Source organism: Mustela erminea, chromosome 3 (assembly GCF_009829155.1).
Source record: "Mustela erminea isolate mMusErm1 chromosome 3, mMusErm1.Pri, whole genome shotgun sequence".
Lineage (NCBI taxonomy): Eukaryota > Metazoa > Chordata > Mammalia > Carnivora > Mustelidae > Mustela > Mustela erminea.
The window spans coordinates 147,028,394-147,050,734 of record NC_045616.1 but is presented as its reverse complement, the minus strand read 5'-3'; the positions used below and the strand labels follow the sequence as shown (position 1 = coordinate 147,050,734).

Here is a 22,341-nt window from a genome sequence, read left to right as displayed (position 1 = left end):
ATAAAGTAAGCCCTGGGTTAAACCATTTAGGTACAAAAGAGCCTAGTCTTCTTAAAAGCCTTACTTTTTCTGAGAATAGTACCTTCATTTTTCTCTCCCAGTAAATTAAAAGGCACAAATAAAAAACTAGCTCTTCCCATTTTCGGGGCTTCTTTTTAATAAGATACACTTCTACCCAATTGTACTTCTAAATCTTTAGCAATCAGCACCATGTAAGGAAAAAAAGAAAAAAAGCTGCTCAAAAAATGTAGCAAGAACTGAGTAACAGATTTTCAGCCCTGTGTCTGTACACTAATGTTTAAAATCTGTGTAAATGACTTCGAGCTGATTTCTCAGGTTGCAGAGAGAATATGATCTTTGAATACCTAGTAAGGTCATAGATAACAATTTCAAATAAATTTGTGATGAATCCAAGAATTGAAGAATGTGACCATTCTTGAAGCCACTAACCTGCTTCTGCCCTTGGTTTAGTTTATGCATGTCTGGGTTGGTTGTAGGGCCAACAGAAGCCCTCTGAGGAATGCCAGACAGGGAAATTGGCAAAGGCTCATGGTAGGAGTTTCAAGTTGTAATCTCAGAGTGATGGGTAGCTTTATCTTACAAATGTGCTAGATACCACAAGTTACTTTGAAATAGAATGAGGGTTGCCAGTGGTGACTTTGGAATAAAAGTTATTTAAAATTGTCATTAAAGCTGTCATCCTTGATTCATTGACCCCACAATACATATCTTAGAACTTTAAAATTTAGGTTGATAATGAAGTGCGAATTCATATCAAATTTAAATTATTAACAGTGGCAGTGATACTATAGCTAATTGTAAATTTATTCTAATAATATGTTCAGGATAATATTTGCTTCCTGTTTTGATGGCATAACTACTAAGGGTTACTTGTAATAAAAAAGAAAACAATACCATCCTTCTGGACTCTGTATCTGTAGCTATAAAGGATACAACACACTCCTTTCTGGACCACTTCCAGACTCATAAGTGATACGTGTTTTGGGTGATTTACTTTGAGCCAAGAATCACTACATGGTATTTGTGGGTATGGCAGTTACCTTTAGTACCATGTAGGCACCTGGAATTGTAAAGACAATGGATTTTAGTAAAAATTGAGCTTCATACTTAATTACAAAGGGATTCTGTGGGTTCGGGTAAATGCAAAGATTGAAAAGTAGTGACAAATGTTATATATCCTGGATACTTATGTATCTATTTGTATATTCAGTATGGAGCAGAAAGGACAACAATGAAAATATAAGTGGAAATAATTGTGTCTTATAGTAGAATAATAATCTTCTGGTTTACAAATAAGATGTTTACATTGACCTGCAAAAAACAAAATGTTGAAAAGGCTTCAGTGCATCTGACAAAATTTTGATTTGCCTACTCACCCACAGGAGACATTTCTGGGACACTAGCAACGTAGGGTCCATCCAGAAACTTTGGCTCATTATCATTAATATCCTGTACTTTGATGATGAATTCTGATTCAGGCTCTAGGGGCTTCCTGGTTTCTATGTCCACGGCCTGAGCACGGAGTGTGTAGAAAGGTTTTTCTTCTCTGTCCAGGCTCCTGATTGCATGGATGTCGCCTGTAGTTTCATCAATGGTAAAAACTGTGCCAGCGCCATCTCCCGAGAGGGTGTATTTAACAGTCCCCTCTCCTTTATCTAAGTCAGAATGGAGCTTTTAGGGGGAGAGAGAAAGAGACAGAGACAGAGAACACCGTCAAAGGGATGGTTCCATAATAGAAATACTTGCAGTATAATTTTTTATCAGAAAAGTTGAAAGAAAAATCTTATGTTTTTTTTTCATTGTTTTCCTTTCTTCTTTTTCTTTTTCTTTCTTTCTTTTTTTTACTAACTCTTTGATTATAAATATGTTAAGACATATTAAAAGTAGAAAAAAAGCATAATAAGCATTTATATATACATATACATCCCAGATATTCTACCATTTACCTTTTAATTTACAGTTGACATTGAACAAAGCAGGGATTAGGGTTGTCGACCCCTGTGCAGTTGAAAATCTGTGTATAACTTCTAACTCCAACAAGACTTAACCACAAATAACTGTTGAGTGGAAGCCTTACCAATAGTATAAACAATAAGTCAACACAGATTTTGTATGTTATTTGTATTATATCCTGCATTCTCTTTTAAAAGATTTTATTTATCTCTTTATTTTAGAGAAAGAGAATGAGCATGAGCCAGGGGAGGGGAAGGAGTGGACGGAAAGGAAGAGAATCCCAGGCTAACTCCAAGTTGAATGAGGAGCTCAAGGCAGGGCTCAAACTCAGGACCCCGAGATTGTAACCTAAACTGAAATTGACTGAGTCACCCAGGCTTCCCTGTATTCTTACAATAAAATGAGCTAGATAAAATGAAATGTTATTAAGGAAAAATAAGGAAGAGAAAATATATTTACAGTAATTGTACTGTATTTATTGATACCGTAAGTTTATGTATTTATGAAAAAAATGCATGTAAGCGGAGTTTAACCTCCATGAAGTTTAAAACCATGTTGTTCAAGGATCAACTGTATTTGACTCATCTCATTTTTGGTCACACATCTACCCTTCCATTCGTCCTGTCAATCCATTTTATTTCTCAGTGCATTACAGAGATTGTCTAAGTACTGCTTTCAAATACATGAACATGCATAAATACAACTAATTTGTTATCTGAATTTATTTCTTTTACACGCTTTTGGGGATAAAATTTTCATAAAATGAAATGCATTAATCTTAAGTATGCTCATTTCATTTTAAGTAATTGTTATAATAAATATAAATGAGCTCATCAATGCCAAATCAGAAACCCTCCTGAATATCCTAAATTAAAAAATCAATGACCTGAATGCAGTCAGAGAGAAGGTAGAAGAACTCAGAAAATATTAAACTTTTTTGTTTGAAAGGAGAGGAGAGATTTGGCAAACCAGATGGTTTCAGATATGTGTAGTGGAGTATTTCATTTTAACAGACTGTCTTTCAATGAGTTATTCAATATTACTCAGCCAAATGTTGGATAGAATCACTGATTATCCTTTCAGATTTACAGAAAAATGGCTTGCTCTAATTCATTCCATTTATTTGAAATCTTATAATAGAGAAAAGTTTCAAACTTCTAATTTTTTCAACACATTTATAATTCACTTTAGTATAGCATGTAATAAGATACCCATAGATAACATAGGGGAGAGGACCAAACAGAAGAAAAATTATCTTTATGATTTTGTGGGCCAATGTTTTTCAAACTGGAGTCCAAGAATTATTATATTTTAAAGATTTTACTTATTTATTTGACAGAGAGAAAGAGAACAAGCAGGGGGAGCAGCAGATGGAGAGGTAGAAGCAGGACCCCTGCTGAGCAATGAACCTGACACAGGGCTTGATCCCAATACCCCAGGATCATGACCTGAGCTAAAGGTAGACATTAACTGACTCAGCCACCCAGGTAGCCCTGGAGTCCATGAATTAATAGAAGATGAACACAGGCTTTGAAATCCATGAAGTATCCAATAATGTATTTATATGATATAGATATTACATTATTTACAATTCTCTAAGAATATGTATTCTCATAAATATATATTTTATAAATAATATAAATACACACTCTATTTAAATTATATAGCATGTATAGTTTTATAAATACTATTTTTTATTCAGTTGCTGATCTAAAATGTTTTAAACCTATTCCTACTGATATCATCTGATATCAGGGTCCACATTTTTACATTTAAAAGGTCCTTCCAGCCAACAGACCAGCCAAAGAAAAAAGGTTAAGCTTTTAGTGTCCATAGTCTTCTGAGCAATGCTTCAAAATTTGCATATAAGCACAGCATTCTTGCAAAATTTTTGGTAAGAATGTGTTCTGTATTTTTTTTTTAATATTTCAACCTACACAAAAAACTTTGAAATATTTTAAATTATATAAATATCCTGTGGCAAATAGGTTTTCTGTGTATTAGTATTAGTAAAATCAAAACACAAAAACCCAAACTCAACAGTAACTCTTAAACTCAACGTTCTGGCCTAACTTCAGTAAAATAACATCATCCTTCAAATCAATGTTATTAAAATGAATGTGTTCATTTTGTGAATTGATATTTACTTCAAAATTTTCTTTCAAACTATATTTGTAAAAAAGCATAACAAAGAATTGATTCCTGGGTCAGTGTTATAGTAAAAAAGAATAAGAAAACAAAAAGAGGGCACACGATTTTGATTTTTCTTTCACGTTTCCGCACATTTTACTCAAGTCTAAAGAAAATTGCTATAAATGACGAAGAAGATTTTTCCCATTTCTCTTTTTTTTCTTTTCTTTTTCTTTTCTTTCTTTCTTTCTTTCTTTCTTTTTTTTTTTTTTTTTTTTTTTTAACAAACTCTTATGAAGCACAGGAAGTTTCAAGTGTAAAATCAAGCTGTAGATAAATGTACTTTGAACTTCGGAATTTCAAATTACATATTTCACCCATACAGTTTAAGATATTCAACATGGTGGGTATTGCTTTTGCTTTAAAATGTATCTAAAGATATGAGGCAGGCAAAAGCTCAATGCAAAAGGAAAGACTTTATAAACTGCATCCATTTGGCCAATGGCTTTGAGAATATGTGGTAATATTGTGGGAAACAAGTGAAAATTTGAAGAAGGTTTTTACAATGTGATCCAAGCAGAATTACAAAAAAAAATCCTCATTTGGCTAAAATCAGAACTGTTTTCTTTTCGAACTGACATAAGAATAGAAAAGCAAATGTGTTTTCAGCTCTATCCAAGATCGAAATTAAATTCAGTTGCTGTTACTCCTTACTCTTACCTTTTTCTTCTAATCTAAAATGAAGTTTTGTAGAGATTGAAGCTTCAGAAGAAATATGTGAAAATACGTTAACATTTTGAACTGAAAATAAAGTTGATTAATGTAAAACTCGTGAGACGATTAGAATTTTTAGAGCAGTCGTTACATGACAATACCTCACAGGAGACCCCCTGCAGTATTCTGTTTTGTCAGGCAATATTTAAAATTAGTCCATTTTGATTGAACTGGCACATGAATGACTACCTTAAAATATAGGTATTGTTCCAACATCAGTTCTAATATTAAATAAGTGATGGCCTGATGTGGGTATTATAGATAACTTCTTTTATCCTTTCAGTATACTTTCCATTATAGTCAGCATTTACATATAAATTGTTATAAACAAAAATATATATACCTAAAAGAGTATACATATGGAAATATATTTATGTGCATTTTTATAATATTCACTAACTACATATACATATAACATGATATAAAAAATCAACACTTGCAAAAATAACAGAATACCATAATTATATTTTAAGATCACTTGAAATTCTTCAAAAACATTTTTTTTTAAAGTGACCTCTACCCCCAATGTGGGGCTCAAACTCGGAACCCCATGACTGAAAGTCCCATCCTCTACTGACCAAGCCAGCCCGGTGCCCCTTTTCAACATCATTTTTTAATGTGTGCTTTACAGGCACTCATGGAAGTCTGAAGGCTTTAATGGGCACCACTAATCTTTTCATAAATAATATGATGTCTATGTGTGTGGGGGTGCTCTCCTGTTTAGTCGCCTAAAGGGGTAATTATCAAGACCAAAATCTTCATGATTTTTATGAATGAAAAAATTTGAAACTTCAGTGATTCCAGGAATTGATCTCTGTAGATGAGATTCATTTCTTAAATCTTTCTGCAATTAGCTAATTCAGGATTAGCTAACTACTTCTTAGTGTCATTTGCATAAAGAAGGAGGGAGGGTTTCAGAAGGAGAATTCTCCTGACTTGCCTTATCTTTGGCCTGTGTTAACTATGACAAATCACATGATGTCATTTTACACAGGGCTTTAAGCTACACATTACACAAAGCTGATAATTCTACAAGAATAAAATTATATATAGTTACATATATATATAATTATAACAGTTTTAAAGGAGGAATATTTCTTATTCCAATTATTTTTTAAGCTGTTTCTGAGTAGGTGCTCACTGCATTGACTAAAACAGCCAACTCCAATAATATCATTTTTTAGTATTGACATTTAAAATTTCTCTCAGAGTTCCATCAATGATGGATGTAGAAATTTGCACTGTCCAAGCAGTTGTTTTGTGGAAATGGTGTTGTTATTTTCTGATTTTTGTCCCAAGTCATCTCAGATGGAGCATGAAAATGAGATGCCAAGAGAGGCTTTAAAAAGATACTGAGGACCAGCTTCAGAGTGTAAGCAAATCTGAATTCCAGTGTTTAAAAGTTTTGAGAAAGCTAATCTAAAAGTTAAGTGTTTACTAGCATCTCCTTGATTATATTTTAGAAACTGCTGCACCAAATAAGAGACTTATTCTTATTTTCTCTGGGTTGAAAACACACATCAAACAGAAAATGCTTTCTATATTCTGTGTCCAGCAGTGATTTTATTTTCGTTTGCTTTTTGCCACGATAGGGGGTGGTTACTGGTCATGGGGCTCAGATGAGTTATGTTGGAGGAAGAAATTTCTTATTTTGAAAAGGTAGTTTCTGCCTGAAAACCAAAATTTGTGTTCAACAAATATTGGATTTGGTGTATGTACTTGCAAATTACAAACCATGTGCCCATAAGAGACTCTGGTACATCACATAGTATTTTAACACCTGCCCTCCACATCATTCTTATCAAGATTATGGTTTCATACTTTTGGTCTCTGATGTTCTCATGAGACAAATAAAAATGTGTAGGCACTACACCATCTTCCTTTACCAAGAATATTTTATTTTATTTTTTTTTTATTTTAAAAAAATATTTTATTTATTTATTTGACAGAGATCACAAGCAGGCAGAGAGAGAGGAGGAGGCAGGCTCCCTGCTGAGCAGAGAGCCCGATGCGGGGCTTGATCCCAGGACCCTGAGATCACAACCTGAGCTGAAGGCAGCAGCTTAACCCACTGAGCCACCCAGGCACCCAAGAATATTTTAAATAGAACTTCAAACCAACAGAAAAACTAGAAGAATGATCCAATGAAAACCTATATTCTCACTCTCTAGATTAAACAATTATTAACACTCACAGCATTTTGTTTTACTTTCACAGACTTTTTAAAGTTGCAGGCATCATAATAATTAACTACTTGAGGCTGACGCACCAACTTCCTGAAAATAAGGCCCATTTCCTACGTAATCTTAATGTCCCTATCTAATTTAAGAAAATTACTTAAAATACCTATCATCACTTGATAACCAACCCTTATTCAATGTTCCCCATTTGTCTCTTCAAATATCGTTTTTAGTTCTTTCTCTATATTTTGAGCATAGATCAAAGCAACTTTCAAACACTGCATTTGGTTTTTGTGTTTTCCGTCAGTTCGGAAGGATCATACATTTTGATATTTACTTATTTACTTATCATGATCTTTTTTCAGAGAACTAGCTTCCCTTCTCAATTTGTCTGCTGGAATAAGAAACTTCCTGAGATGTCCTTTAAGTCTTTACTGTTTTGCCTTAGAATATCTTTTCAGTTTCAAAATACGGATGAGCAAATGCGGCAGCATAAATATATGCCCTACTTAATAGAGAGATCCTTGTAGCATGAGTTACGACATCTGCCCGTCATCTCTATGAACACATTCAATCCAAGGGAAAGGTTCCTTGTACAGCATATGCTTCGGCAAATTTTGGTGAAATAATGGCATGTAAGTTGTAATACTCGTTATCAGCTTTCGAATGATTATAAAGCCCATAGAATAATTTAATATGACGGTTCAACAGTTCGTGAATGTGATTTGAAATAATATCATAACTTTTATTTACATATGGGATCCCTCAGATAAACTAGCCAAAACAAGGATGAGAAAATCTTCTGCGGTTTTCTTTGGCTGAAATAATTTCATTATGTACAGAATAAACTACTTTTGCTATATTCTCCTCGGTGTACTTATGAAATACTTAGTATTTCCTTTTTTGTAGTTGCTTAGTGTCCCATTCATGCTTAGTCTGTTCTCAATAACATCACAGCAGCCATTGTATTAGCTACAAAGCCATTAGATTATGTTCAAAGCATTGCTTACTGACGGGACCCCAAGATGATCTATAACTCTGCCTGAATAATGTTATAATGCAAAATTTCTCTCAGAAGCCACAGAAGGTCCAAGAATATTTGACATTCTATTCCATTCTACTCCCTGAGGGGACTCATTTGTTCTTTCTAGCTTGATGGCTGCCATCTGGGGAGGAGGAAGACCACTTTACAAGGTTCTGCATTCCCTTTAACAGCCCATAGTGAGTGGAGAACTCCCCAGGCTGGGTTACAGACCCAAAGCTATTTATCAGCTGGAATTATCTCACCTTCTATTTAAGGAAGTAGAAATCCATTTCAAAAAGGTCCACACCTCCCCGGAGGTAGGCCAAGGCAGAGCAAAGGAGAACAAAGACTATTTGCAATGCTTGGGAGCAACAAAATCTAATGTACTAGGATATATTACACACCTTGTAAAAGAAAAAATATCCTTTTCACCCGATGCTCTCTATCATTTTTCTTTGTCTCCTTGAATATTGCACGTGTGGTTACGTATGAGGGGTATCCTAATTGATCTTTTGGATTGTCATATTTTACAACTTTAGCTCACCCAGATTACATTATATCATTTGAGAGTGTCACAACATATTAATAGGTACTTCTAGAGAAGTTGGAGAGGTCATTGGCGTGGTGCCTGGATTTGGGAGAAAAATATGGGAGAAGGTTAAAATAATTTCTTCCCTACATTTCCGAAGCTGTAAAACATTTTTCACAAAGCCAGATTTTAGGTAACAAACCATTTCCTGACAATAAAATATTCTTATCAAATTTTTAGTAATGGAATCTCTATTTGAAATGAAAGTGAATTTGTGTTGATTTCAAATGTGGTTGTTTTTCAGAATACTAGATAGTATCATCTGTGTGATTTATTCTACATTCAAAATAAATTTTAAAAGGTGAGTTTTAAGTAATAATTATACATTATTACAGTTAGATGTCAGTCATTGACTTATTATTACTTGTTACTATTTCTCTGTACTATTGCTTTTATTATTAGCCCTTAATGAATACCAGGCATTATGTTACAAATCCTAGAAGATTTAGTTCTCAAACCAATCAGTAATATGCTAGCATGATAAATAAGATAAATGGACTGTTTAATCAAGATGTATAATTTAATCTCCAAAAGTTACTTGTTCTATCCTAACTTCTTTGTATATGCATTTAATTACTTTAATAAATCAGACAGACCCAAATCTTACCTCTAAAGTAATATATGGAATGACTGAAATCCATGACCATGAGCGTGAGATATTAAGGTTAGAATCCCAAACCTGTGACTTCTTACCTGGATGTTACTGTATAAGTTGCTAAACTTCTTTGGGTGTCAGAATCCTCATACATAAAATGTGGATTCTAATATTGATATCATAAAATGTGGAGGGTACTGTAGAGAACTTCATAATGTCTATTTCCCTTCATTTCTCTCCATTTACATTCAAATGAGCCCAGTATAGCAATATTTGTTTCCATTTACATTAATTTATATTCATAGATACAAGAAAACTAATTGGATCCAAAATAATGATAGAAAACATTATCAAGCTTCTACTTTTTCCAGGCAATTTTCTAAAGGTTTTATATGTCTAAAACCACTTTAATACTCAGAACAACCCTATAAGGACAACCCTGCTATTACCACCCTCATTTTGCAGATGCATAAATTGAGGCACAGAGAAACTGAGTTGGCTCAAGACATAAATAGACAAACACAAAGCTGAGATTTAGATCAGTCTAACTCCGTGTATCCTTGAGACGAGCACTTCAGCTCAATCAATTCTCTTTTGAGTCATATAATGTCATTTTCTCCCTTAACTTTCAAAACTGGGTGTCCTTAAGAGGAAAGGACAAACAATTGGTCAGAGCCACATATACAACCTGCCCAAGTATTAGTTTTGTAATACTACTACAGTCTGAGCAAAACTGGGTTGCATTATTATGGACACATTAAAGAGAATAGTTTTATTCAAGAACACTTTGTACTGCCTGTTAGTGATTGCACTGGGCACTAGAATAGAGAACATAATAGTATTTGCTCTCAAGGGGACAGAAGTCCAGTGGGGAATAATTTGGATCATAGCAAAAAAGATATTCATTCAAAACACTGTGTATCTTGGGGAACCTACATGGCTTAGGTGATTCCAGCCTACATGGACATTGTTCATTCTTGATTTCAGCTCCAGTCATGACCTCAGGGTCTTGAGATCAAACCCCACTGCCTCTCCCATCGCTTGCTCTCTTGCTCTCTCTCTTTTAAATAATTTTTAAATAATAAGAAATAATAAATCTTTTTTTTTAAATTTTTTATTTTTTATAAACATATATTTTTATCCCCAAGAAATAATAAATCTTTTTAAAAAGCACCGTCTTTTTACAGTTTTGTGTCTCTCAAATCATACTCTTCTATAGAAGTTTTTCATAAGCATATACTACATAATTAAAAAGCATGTTATGTTTGTGTTTTTATTTAAAATACAAATTAATACTATATTTTAGTTAGAAATCATCTTTATATACTATGTGTCAACTACATATTTGGAACAATTAATAATTAGCTAGAAAAAAGTGAACAAAATTTATTTTTAAAAATACAATTGTATAAGCAAAATATTTCAATGAAAAATATTTTTTTCTAAGGTTCTGCACATTGTTTATACCATTTGTTTTGACATATATAGAAATCCATTATGTTAAAAACATAATGGAATAATTACATTTCAATAGAGAAATAGTGTGCCTTTTCAGAAGAAATAATAATCAAATAAACAGATATGTCCACATGTGTAGGAACATTTAGACGTGTGCATATTTGTATATGGCAGAGAAAAAAGAGAGAGAAAGAATATTTGTATGTGTTTTCATGTCCTCACACATGCAAATTTTGCAAAATGAATAAAAGGCCAATAGATATGCATTCTATAAAACAACGCTCTTAAGAACACAAGCTGAAAATTACATTATCTGCTTATTTCAAAGGTGGTTTGAAGGTGACCCATTTTCTGTAGCATGTGTTACTGTGGGGATTGCTTTATGTGTTCAAGCACAAAGCCACCTCATTGAAGTCTTTTATTTCCCTTCCTCACTTTACAATAACTACTTTAAATGGATTTTGAAAGTATAATATCACAAATGCAGAAAAAATAAATCCAAGTACTTAACCAGTTGCTTTCTTTGTATTGTGAGTCAAGCTGTTTCATGCCAATTTTACTGTTAAGAATTCATATCTTTGTCTTATATCCTATAAGAGTGTCATAAATATTATCTTATTTGCATGATAATGTATACATGAAATATTCATTTTTTGTCCAATAGTATGAAAATGCTAAATTGCGAAGTGCTAATGAGAAATAGAAATAGTGTCTATTCTATGTAAGAAATGCACTAACCGAGAGGTTTTTCTAAAATCTCTCTTATAAACATATTAAAGAAGGAATCAGTCTCAGGGTTCACTCATTTTCCACTTGGGATAACAGGATTCCCAAGAAACTTCCAAAGAGGTAATAGTTCCACTTTGACTTTGACTTTAAAAGGAAAAAAAAAAAATAATAAGGGATAAGAAAAAAAAGAAAGGAAAAGAAGAAAGAGAGAGAGAAAGAAAGAAAAAATACAAACAGCTCTCACAGATGCTGGAACCTCAATTTTGACTGCTTTTAGCAAATATATATTATTGGATGCCTGAGAGAAATAAATCAATTTCAAGCTATTGCAGTTTTAAAGGTCAAAGTTATTTTTTTAAAAGGAATTCAGGATTATAAAAGCAGATGCTTAATTTGACATTGAGACCTTAAATGATGAACAAATCCCTCAAAGTGTAATTGGTTTTTAGAAGAAACTGAATTGCTTTGTTATTAAATTTTCCTAATAATTCACAGAATCTATAGAATTGCGTGTGTATATGTACATATAACACATTTTACTAAACCTGACATGAATAGATTGTATAGTTATGTTATTTCCAAAATCTAAAAGAAAAGAAAAGAAAGAAAAAGAAAGAGAGAGAATCTGTTTACTGATCTCCTTAACTACTTCTAACAACTTTTCTCATATATATATATATATATAAATATATATATAAAACCTTGGTTGCTGATTAAGATAAGCTATATACAGAATTTCTGAGACTAATCAGGGCCCAATCATACCTCATTGTATTATTTTAAATCATAAAACCTGTGCATATTCAATACAGAATTGAAATCACATTAAGACTTAATTCTCAATTATGATTGAACTCCAAAATATGGTGTGGTAGGCAGGATTCTACCATATTATTCAAGGCTTCTCTCCCATTAGTGTACCTTTTCCCTGAATGTTCCCCAGGACTGTGAAGAATATAAATTTAATTCTTATGGTTATATTACGTTGGTAGGCCAATCCTAATCACATGAGAGCTTTAAAAGCTTAAGAGTCCCCCCACCTCAGGGGTAGAAAGAGGAAGTTAGAAAGACACTCCAGCTGGCTTAGGAGAAAACAGATGGTCATATTTAGAATTGCTGATACAGAGGGGCAACTTTTAGGAGCTGGTAGTAATCCCACATCACCACTAGTAGTATAAAGAAGACCTCAGGTCTATAGCAAGAAAATAAATTCTGCCAACAGTCTGAATGAGCTTGAAAGTTGATTTTCTCCCCCCTCAAGAAAGAGCTTGACACCCAGCTGACACCTTGGTTTCAATCTTGTGAGGCCTTAACACACCCCCCCACTATTCTGTGCCAAATTTCTGTTGTAGAACTGAGTCTTAAGCTGTTCCATTTGAGGGAATTTGTTGTGCAAAAATGGAAAACTAGTACTAATACGTAATTAGAGAAATCCAATATTATTGTTACTTAATTTTTTTTAAATCATGACTTTTGAGTAAAAGGAAATTTTGATTTCTTGGTTATGTGCCTCTACTGACACCAATTCTTTTAGGGTTCCTGAACCCAATGTATGGAGTAGTGCTCCCCCACTTGCAAGACCAAGCAATTCTCAAACAGCAGCAAGATGTCTAAGAATCCAACTCAATTCTGACACTGTCTGCCTAGAGATAGCATCAAATTCCAGGGGTTAAGGGCTCAGTCCTACAAGACTACTTCCCAAGCCTCACCTCAACTCCAGTTGCAAGCCCTGGGCTGTTTCCACCCCTGTGCTTCTGACTGATGAGCTACAGACTGGAGGTTCCAACAGCCAACTCTTTAGGGTCTTTATATTTGCTAGAGTGGTTCAGAGAACTCAGGGAAACATTTACTTATGTTTACCTGTTTATTTAGTGATATGATAAAGGATATGAATACAGAGCCAGATGAAGAGAAGGATAAAGGAGGTACAGCTTACATGCTCTCTCCGGGGTGCCATTCACCCCATCTCCATGTATTCATCAACCCAGAAGCTCTATGAACCCAGTTTTGGGCGGTTATTATGGAGCCATCATGACATAGTCCTGATTGACTAAGTCATTGGCCATTGACTGATCCAGTCTCCAGTCCTTCTCCCCTTTCTTGAGGTCAGGGGATAGGTTTGAAAGTTCCAACTCTCTAGTCAAGCCGTTGGTCCTCCTTCCAATGAACCCTTGCCCTTTGGTGGGATCCAAAAGTCACCTTTGTTAATAACAAGACATTTATGTAATCTCAATGGCTTTTCAGCATTTTTAGGAACTGTGGATGAGGACCAAATATAACTGAGAAATCTATATTTCATCATCTGAATGACCAAATATACATTTCCTATAAATCATTATGTCACAGTATGTCACAGTGCCTCAGTTTTCTGACACATTATTTAATTCATTTGCTTGTTGAATTCTTCCCTGCCTACATCCCTACTCGACCATTTCTGGTAAATACATCTGCTACTTCCTTTGTATAAGTGATCCCATACACATTCACCCTGTGAATCTAGTAATATTGTTAATCACTGCACTTTGTCCCTTTGACCATACTGTGGGCAGAGATTGCAGGTCTGGCCAGTGTTAGCATTTGCCTTTCTACTCAATGAAGTAGCTGACTACTAACTAAGACAGTTTCTACCTCACTCTGTACCCTGCACACCATAAAGGAGGTGCCTCAAGAAAATTAAGTCTACATACAAAAAGAGACTGACAGAAATAAGGGAAGGAGAGAGGGAGTCTTTCTGAGAATATTACATTAATTCCTGAAATTGTCTGGACTTTTTCTCATAGAATGAACTCATAAAACTCTTACTCTGAATTTCCTTGTGTCAGTCAAAAAAAGAAGGAAACAAACAAACAAAAGAAAATCCTCGTGCCTGGGTGGCTCCATCGGTTAAGCCTCTGCCTTCAGCTCAGGTCATGATTTTCAGGGTCCTGGGATTGAGCTCAGCAGCAGGCTCCCTGCTCAGCAGGGAGCCTGCTTCCCCCTCTCTCTCCGCCTGCCTCTCTGCCTACTGGTGATCTCTGTCAAATAAATAAAATCTTAAAAAAAAAAAAAAATGAAAATCCAAAGCAAAACTGCCCACTTTCTTTTTCATGTTATTGAACACTAATTGTATTCAAGCGCCACAGATTTGCGGACAAACTCATCAGTAAGTCCTCAAAGATCAACATAGGTAAGGAATCTGTTCTACATCCAAAGTCATTTAAAAAAACCACACACACACACACAGTGCAGCAGATTTTACTATTGCTACCTCTTCATCTTTTATGCAATTTGAAACAACTCCGTCTCTTGTATTAGGTCAGAGTGAAGTATCTGCCAATCTAAATTTGGGAATAAGGGAAACCTACGCAATTGATTTTGTCTAATCTCGGGATTCAGGGCAGAGCTTTCATCAAGCAAACTGTTGCGGGAAGTCAAATGAGTTGTGTTGTCTCATTCTGTACAGACACATACTTTCTGGCAAAGGGCTCTGCTTCTGCCATTCAAATAATGGCAGTAAATAAACTTTAATCAAATCCATAGCCTCATTCATTGTATCGTGTTCCATATCAGAATTCTCTAAGCCAGCCATTCTAAGGATTTATCTTTAACATAGAATGTCTTACAACAACCCTTAGTAGTTACTCATTATGCAGAATATAGAAGGAAGGAAGAAGGGCCATGGTTTGCCATACCTTCCCAGTCCTAGACCCCAATTCAAAATCACGGGTACATACTGGAAAAGTAGCAATCCACACAATGCTTTTGAAATCTTCTGCTTGAACCTTATGATACCACAACTGAACTGCTGCCTAAACCCAATCCCCTACCTTTTTGGGGGGAAACACTTTGGGCAGAGCATAATTTTCCTTTAATTCCAAGTTTCGAATCCTCTCACATAAAAAGCCACAAATAATGTTGTATTTTTAGTTTAAAACAGGCTGCATTTATTGCCTTATAAAATGTTGAATAGTTTTGCTTCTATGATCCCTCTATGCTTGCAGAAAATAACAAGGTTTCCACTCATTTTATATCTTGAAGACTTCTCTGAGAAGTTGGTATATCATTTGTGGGTTTTGAGTACACACTTGCTGCTAATGATGCTTGAAATTTATTGGCTCTGTTCGTAGGAAGGAGAATAATAAGGCATTTGAACAGTCAGCTCAGTTATTTATCAGTTCACATACAAAAAAAGAAAAAGAAAAAAGAAAAAAAAAAAAGCTGCCTATCTAAGGTGTAAACTGTATCCTTTGTGTCCTAGAACAATTTCTACCATGATTCTTAAACTGGCCATTCCAGACTGCTGCGTAAATCCTTAATGGAAGAAGCTGATCACTCTGGCTATCTGCCCATTATGTTGCTTATAGGCAAGAATTAAGCCAAATTATCCTTGGGATATTCAAAAAACATTGTTAGTGTATTTTGCCTTGGCAAGAAGGAGATTTAAAAAGAAAAGAAAAAATGGTCTTCGTGCACAGCTTTTGTCATGGCATAAAATCAGGCCTTTGAAACTGGAAAGTACCTTAGAGAACATTGTTTTAATTGTTTCATTCCACAAATGAAGAAACTGAGAATCAGACTAAGTGATTTCCTCAATGTCATAGAGCTAGTTAATTACAGAAATCAGAATAGAAACCAGGTTCTCCAACTCTCTGCACAGCGTTCTTTTCCGTTATGTGCAGTGAAAATATCTGCTGCTATTTTTAGGCAACTTGGCTCATGAAAGCCGCCTTATAATGTTTAATAAATCAAAATGTTTTGTGTCCATAAACTTTAAAACAGTTACAAGTAAAAACAACAACAACAACTTGGTTTTCTGATGATTTCAGATAAGATAAATCCCATCTACTGTATTTCATCAAGATTTCAAATGTAAATGGGGTGTGGCATTTATGTGAGGGAAAAGTCAGTAGCACTAAAAAGCATCAGGGATGGAGAACATAGATTGATGCCAGGATTAGAAAGGACTCCATCAATTTCAAGCTCCATTAGCAACACCGGGAAAATAACATGGAGTGAAAAGTAGTCGACAGAAGTTTTATCATCAGACTTGGGTATGTGTGTGGAGAATATAAATTTTAAAAATGGGATTATTTGATTATTAACAATTATACTGATATTTTCCACTTGAATAATTTATACAAATGTACTAATTATTTTTATATTTATTATTTTCTTTGACATAGTTAATAATCCTTTCCTCCTTAGCATTGAGAATGAGGAGCCTCCGGTTTGGAATATAGAAGAACTAGTCTAGTATATTGTTGTTCAAAAGTTGAGAACCTGGAAACAAAACTCAGCTGTCCTGACTTAGTCTAAATAATGCACTTCCTTTTTTTTATTTTTAATTTCACTGTAAACTATTTTGTAAATTTTTCAACAAAGAAAAGGGAACCTTTCCCCTGAACATTTAACCCTACTTAAAAGGCCTCAAACCTACAGTCATAAGGAGGCAGTATTGGTGAATATTTTCTGTACTTCACATCTTTTATCACACATTATATATGGTGGAACATAAAATTTTACGAAATTATAGTTACATGCTTGAAATGGATTTTAAATCTTTCCATTTTCTATGTCACAAGTGAGAGTTGTAAACCTGAAAAATTAAAGCTGCAATATAATTTATCTTGCCCATAAATAGTCTACTATACATTATACAGTTTTTGAAGTAAACAATGACAGATATGACTAAAAGTGATATTTCTCCATGGGAAACTATGTGATACATTGCAAGAAATGCCATGATATAACTGGAATTTTGTCACTTGAATGTAAAATGAAGATTCTCAACTTCCTACTTTTACACACAATAAATAGTTGTGTATCGTCGGTTCATTGAGTACAAATTTTTTTTTTAATATTTTATTTATTTATTTGACAGACAGAGATCACAAGTAGGCAGAGAGGCAGGCAGAGAGAGAGGAGGAAGCAGGCTCCCTGCTGAGCAGAGAGCCCGATGCGGGGCTCGATCCCAGGACCCTGGGATCATGACCTGAGCTGAAGGCAGAGGTTTTAACCCACTGAGCCACCCAGGCGCCCGAGCACAAATTTTTTTTATAGGGACACAAGACTCTTTCTCTCAGTAGTTATCAAAATAATAGATGTACTTTTAATAGTCACTTCTCATTTGCTTTTTTTAAAGATTTTATTCATTTCTTAGAGAGAGAGAGAGAATGAGCAGGGGCAGGGACAGAGGGGAGGGAGAGGGAGCAGCGGACTCCCCGCTGAGCAGGGAGCCCAACATGGGGCTCAGTCCCAGATCAGGACCTGAGCCCAAGGCAGATGCTTAACCGAATGAGCTACCTGGGTATCTGTTCCTAGTCATTTTTCTTTATACTTCAAATAGGTAAACCAAATAAATATAGAAATTCCTGAGCTAACAGATTATAAATAAGTAATGTTCCTGATTATATACTATAATGATTTTACACATCATGATAATGTTTTCTTTTTTTTTTTTTTATGATAATGTTTTCAATTTGGGGATAAACATGTTTAAAGTTGTTACATGATACAAGAGATTTGAGAGCTACGGATATGTCTCCTTAGAAGGAAAACATTCTATAAAAAGTAATTTTTTTGTTGTTGTTTTTTGTTTTTTTTTTTAAAGATTTTATTTATTTATTTGAGAGAGAGACAGTAAGAGAGAACATGAGAGGCGAGAAGGTCAGAGGGAGAAGCAGACTCCCCATGGAGCTGAGAGCCCGATGTGGGACTCGATCCTGGGACTCCAGGACCGTGACCTGAGCCGAAGGCAGTTGCTCAACCAACTGAGCCACCCAGGTGCCCAGTTTTTTTTTTTTTTTTTAAGATTTTATTCATTTATTTATTTGAGAGAGAGAAAGCATGAGAGCGAGAGCAGGGAGGGGCAGAGGGAGAACAAGACTCCCCGCTGAGCAGGAAGCCAGATGAGGGTCTTGATCCTGCTACTGCAGGATCACGCCCTGAGCCAAAGGGAGTCACTTAACCAACTGAGCCACCCAGGCGCCTATATAAAAAGCAAGTTTTAAAAAAGACTGTTCTTGTTTTGAACTCTGTTGGTCAGGCAGATGGAGATTATGATAAAAGCCTATGTGTGAAGGGGAAAAGAACTTCAATATTGGGGTTCAAATGGCTTTGCATTCTAACTTTCTCACCACTGTCCTGTGTAATTATTCATTTTTCTCCTTCCTAACCCTGTGTATTTAATTAGAATAAGCACTACCTGCACACACGGGGTGGGGGGTGGATGATGAAATTTAGTCATGTAGCAGCAAGAACAGTCAAGAAGGGGAAAAGGGACAACACTGGAACGTTCCTTCTTTTTTAAATCTGAAAAATTAAGCTTTCAAATTACATACACATATGCACCACTATGGCAATGCAATTCTACTTCCCCTTCCAGAAATCGTGTATGTTTTTTACTATTAGCACCATTAATTTTATCCTTCATATTATATTCCAAGTCGACTTTATATAGTAAGGAAGATTCAAATCATTTCCTGTTTGAAACTAGATCTAATAATTTGGGGTGTCTGGGTAGCTCAGTTGGTTACGTGTCTGCCTTTGGCTCAGGTCACGATCCTGGGGTCCTGGGATGAGCCCCACATCAAGCTCCTTGTTCAGCAGGGACCTGTTTCTCCTTCTCCCTCTGCCTGCCACTCCCCCTCTGTTTGTGCTCTCTCTCTCTCCCTGTGTCAAATAAATAAATAAAACCTTAAAAAAAAAAAAAAAAGACCTAATAGGGCATCTGGGTGGTACAGTGGGTTAAGCCTCTAACTTTGGCTCAGGTCATATCTCAGGGTCCTTGGATCAAGCCCTGCATGGAGCTCTTTGTTCAGCGGGGAGCCTGCTTCCTCCTCTCACTCTCTGCCTGCCTGTCTGCCTACTTGTGAGCTCCCCTTTTCTGCCAAATAGATACATAAATAATTAAATAAAATCTTTAAAAAAAAAAAAGACCTAAAAATTTTATGTCATAATTGTGACATCAAGTCACATTAAAATATAACAAAAACCTTTTTTTGTATATTTCTCCAAAATATAGGAAACACCAGCCTACTTATTTGGAATTATCTGAGTAAAATCTCATTGATATTAATTCTTTACAAAATATTGCCAGGGCCAGCATTTTAAGAATAATAATAATGAAGAGCTTCTTCCATTAAAAAATGGGGGCACCAGGTGGCTCAGTCAGTTATGCACCCAGGTCTTGATTTCAGCTCAGGTCATGATGTCAGGGTCCTGGGCTTGAGCCCCATGCTGGGTTCTGCATAGAGTTTTTGTGAGAATTCTCTCCCTCTCCCTCTGCCCCTACCTCGGCTTGGGTGCACTCGCTCTCTCTCACTCTCTTTCTCAAATAAATAAATAAATCTTAAAAAAAAATAAATAAATAAACAGCTGGGCTGAATCCCAGGATCTCAAGATCATGACCTGAGCTGAAGTTAGATGTGTAATGGACTGAGCTACCAAGGCGCCCCTATATGATTGTCTTCTCTTGGTCTTATTCTACTCTACTCCTTTTCACTAATATTTCTAATTCTCCTTCCTTTTATATATCTCATTCCACATTCATGTCTCTAGACTCATTGAGGAAACCATCTTTACACATGGGACCTATTTAATTCTGCAGGAAAAGTGATCATAGATAATAAGTAACACACTGCATATCACGCCTACATCTCAGATGAACAGTATTAAGAATCCAGTTATTTTTTCCAATTAAAAAGAATTTAGTTAAATACTTCTTTTCACAATATAATTGTCTTTTTACATTTATTTTTATTTTGTAATTAACATATAATATGTTATTTGTCCCAAGGGTACAGGTCTGTGAACCATCAGGCTTACACATTTCACAGCACACACCACAGCACATACCCTCCCCAATGTCTATACAATTGTCTAAATAGTTTAATGTGATGATTACAGACTACTCTTATTATATATTTTTGAGGCTTGCTCTAACCAAACGCAATTATTATAGTCTAAATAGTAATTTTCAAGTTGTGGTTCATGACTCATTAGTGGATCATGAAATCAATTTAGTGGGTTAAGCTTTTCATTAATTAATATAATTGAATGACGTAGAATACAATGTAATTGAATAGAACAGAATAGGGCAAATTACCATTATGCATTGTAAGGGGATACATTTCTTTAAGAAACATTTTTTTTGGGGGGGCACCTGGGTTAAGCCTCTGCCTTCGGCTCAGGTCATGATCCCAGGGTCCTGGGATCAAGCCCCACATCCGGCTCTCTGCTCTGCAGGGAGCCTGCTTCCTCCTCTCTCTCTGCTTGCCTCTCTGCCTACTTGTGATCTCTGACAGATAAATTAAAAAAAAAAAATCTTTAAGAAACATTTTTTTTTTTAAATTCCAGGATTTTATATGAGCAAGTGAGTATATATATGTGTGTTGGGTATCAAAATGCATTATTTCACCACTTCCTCATATCAGGGAGATCATAAAAAAAAAAATGCATTATTTACTGGGGGGCATGGTCCAAACCATTTTGGGAGACACTGATTTAAATGTTATTGTTAGCTTTGTAAAAATAGATCAGCAACTTAATATTTTTGCATTGTCAATTAGTGTTGAAAACAAAGGATTGTTAACAGTTTAGTGAGTCACAGACTATTCTGCTTGAAGTATATGTGACCGTTCTTATCCAGCTAACTATGATCTTTATGTGTATTATAAAGACTTTTGATTTACCAGGAGCAAATGGGTTAATTCTAAGCTGGCTTCCTGTCACCACTTACTAAGACCAATCTTCCTTACCCTCTGTCATCATTGTGTGCCCGTCTTATTTGATAATGTTGATATCCTAAACATCCTAAACATGATCCAAACAATACGAGTTTGATTAACTTCATGGTTAAAGTACATGCACTCTGAATTAAAGTTCTAAGTAGAAATATACACCTTTGTGATGATCTTTTCTTGGTTATGTGGTTATTTTTGTTTGTTTTGTTTTGTTTTTTTGTTTTTTGCTTACTTTAGTACAATAATAAAAGTAGATACATTCACTGAAAAAAAAATTAAACATATAGAGACAACCTATTCTTTTGTGTTACTGAAGTGAGCATCTCTGGTGAACCACAGCTGGTCTCCTAAGTTAATTCGCACTTTAGTACATTACAAAGTACAACAGCGATTCCTTTACTAAAACAATAGTAGCTCTTGATTTCTTTCTTTCTTTCTTTTTAACAAACTAACTTTTATTTATTATGCTTTCTTAGCTGAGACTCACCAGGTCTTTTTCATGTAACAATTAATGCAGACCTATAGCTCCCCCATGAGAAAATCATTGTTCAATCATGTCTAGATGCTTTTTTTGTCACATACTTTTATCCTGGTCTTAAAAATGAAGCATGGACAGTTAACAAGCAAACTTGAGGCCGTTTTCTCTAACATTCCCATTGTACCTAATATTATTTGATTTCAAAACATGAGTCTAAGAGCAAATAAAAATTGACTTTTCTTTTTCAGTCCAAGATACAAACCCATTGAACTATCCCTTCAGGTTTGATGATCCATCAGTTAACACGACACTATTTTCAGAAGAAATATGATTTGATCTGAAAAGAACTGCAGCAGCCTGAAACATATATTCCCAGAACATGTCTCCAAGAGTACTGTAGCCATTAAATGACTTCCATAATGTCTGTGATAAATCTTACTATTAGTGAACAATATCAGTTAAAGGCATCTCTTTGGAACTGCTAGTCTAGCCTACAGGTGCCCAGGTGCTGTGGAATTTTCCAGTCATAAACATGGGTAGGTCTGTCTATCAAGCCCCCCCCCCCCACCCAAAGCAGTGGACTCAGCAATAGTTTAAGCCTCCCTTTTAAATTTTATTTCTAATTTATTCGTTGTTTTTACATAGATATAATATAGACTATCATTTAAAAACACAGACCGGAGTTAAA

General features: G+C 35.0%; 1 protein-coding gene across 5 annotated transcripts in view; it reads right to left on the bottom strand.

The window, feature by feature from the left end:
* CDH12 (cadherin 12) overlaps positions 1-22,341 on the bottom strand; it is a 996,732-nt gene that overhangs the window by 189,031 nt on the left and 785,360 nt on the right. For all 5 annotated transcript variants that reach the window (XM_032337714.1, XM_032337713.1, XM_032337715.1 and 2 more), the window contains one exon: positions 1,398-1,692. In XM_032337714.1, coding sequence (XP_032193605.1) covers positions 1,398-1,692 — 295 coding nt within the window. The remainder of the gene's footprint in view (positions 1-1,397; positions 1,693-22,341) is intronic.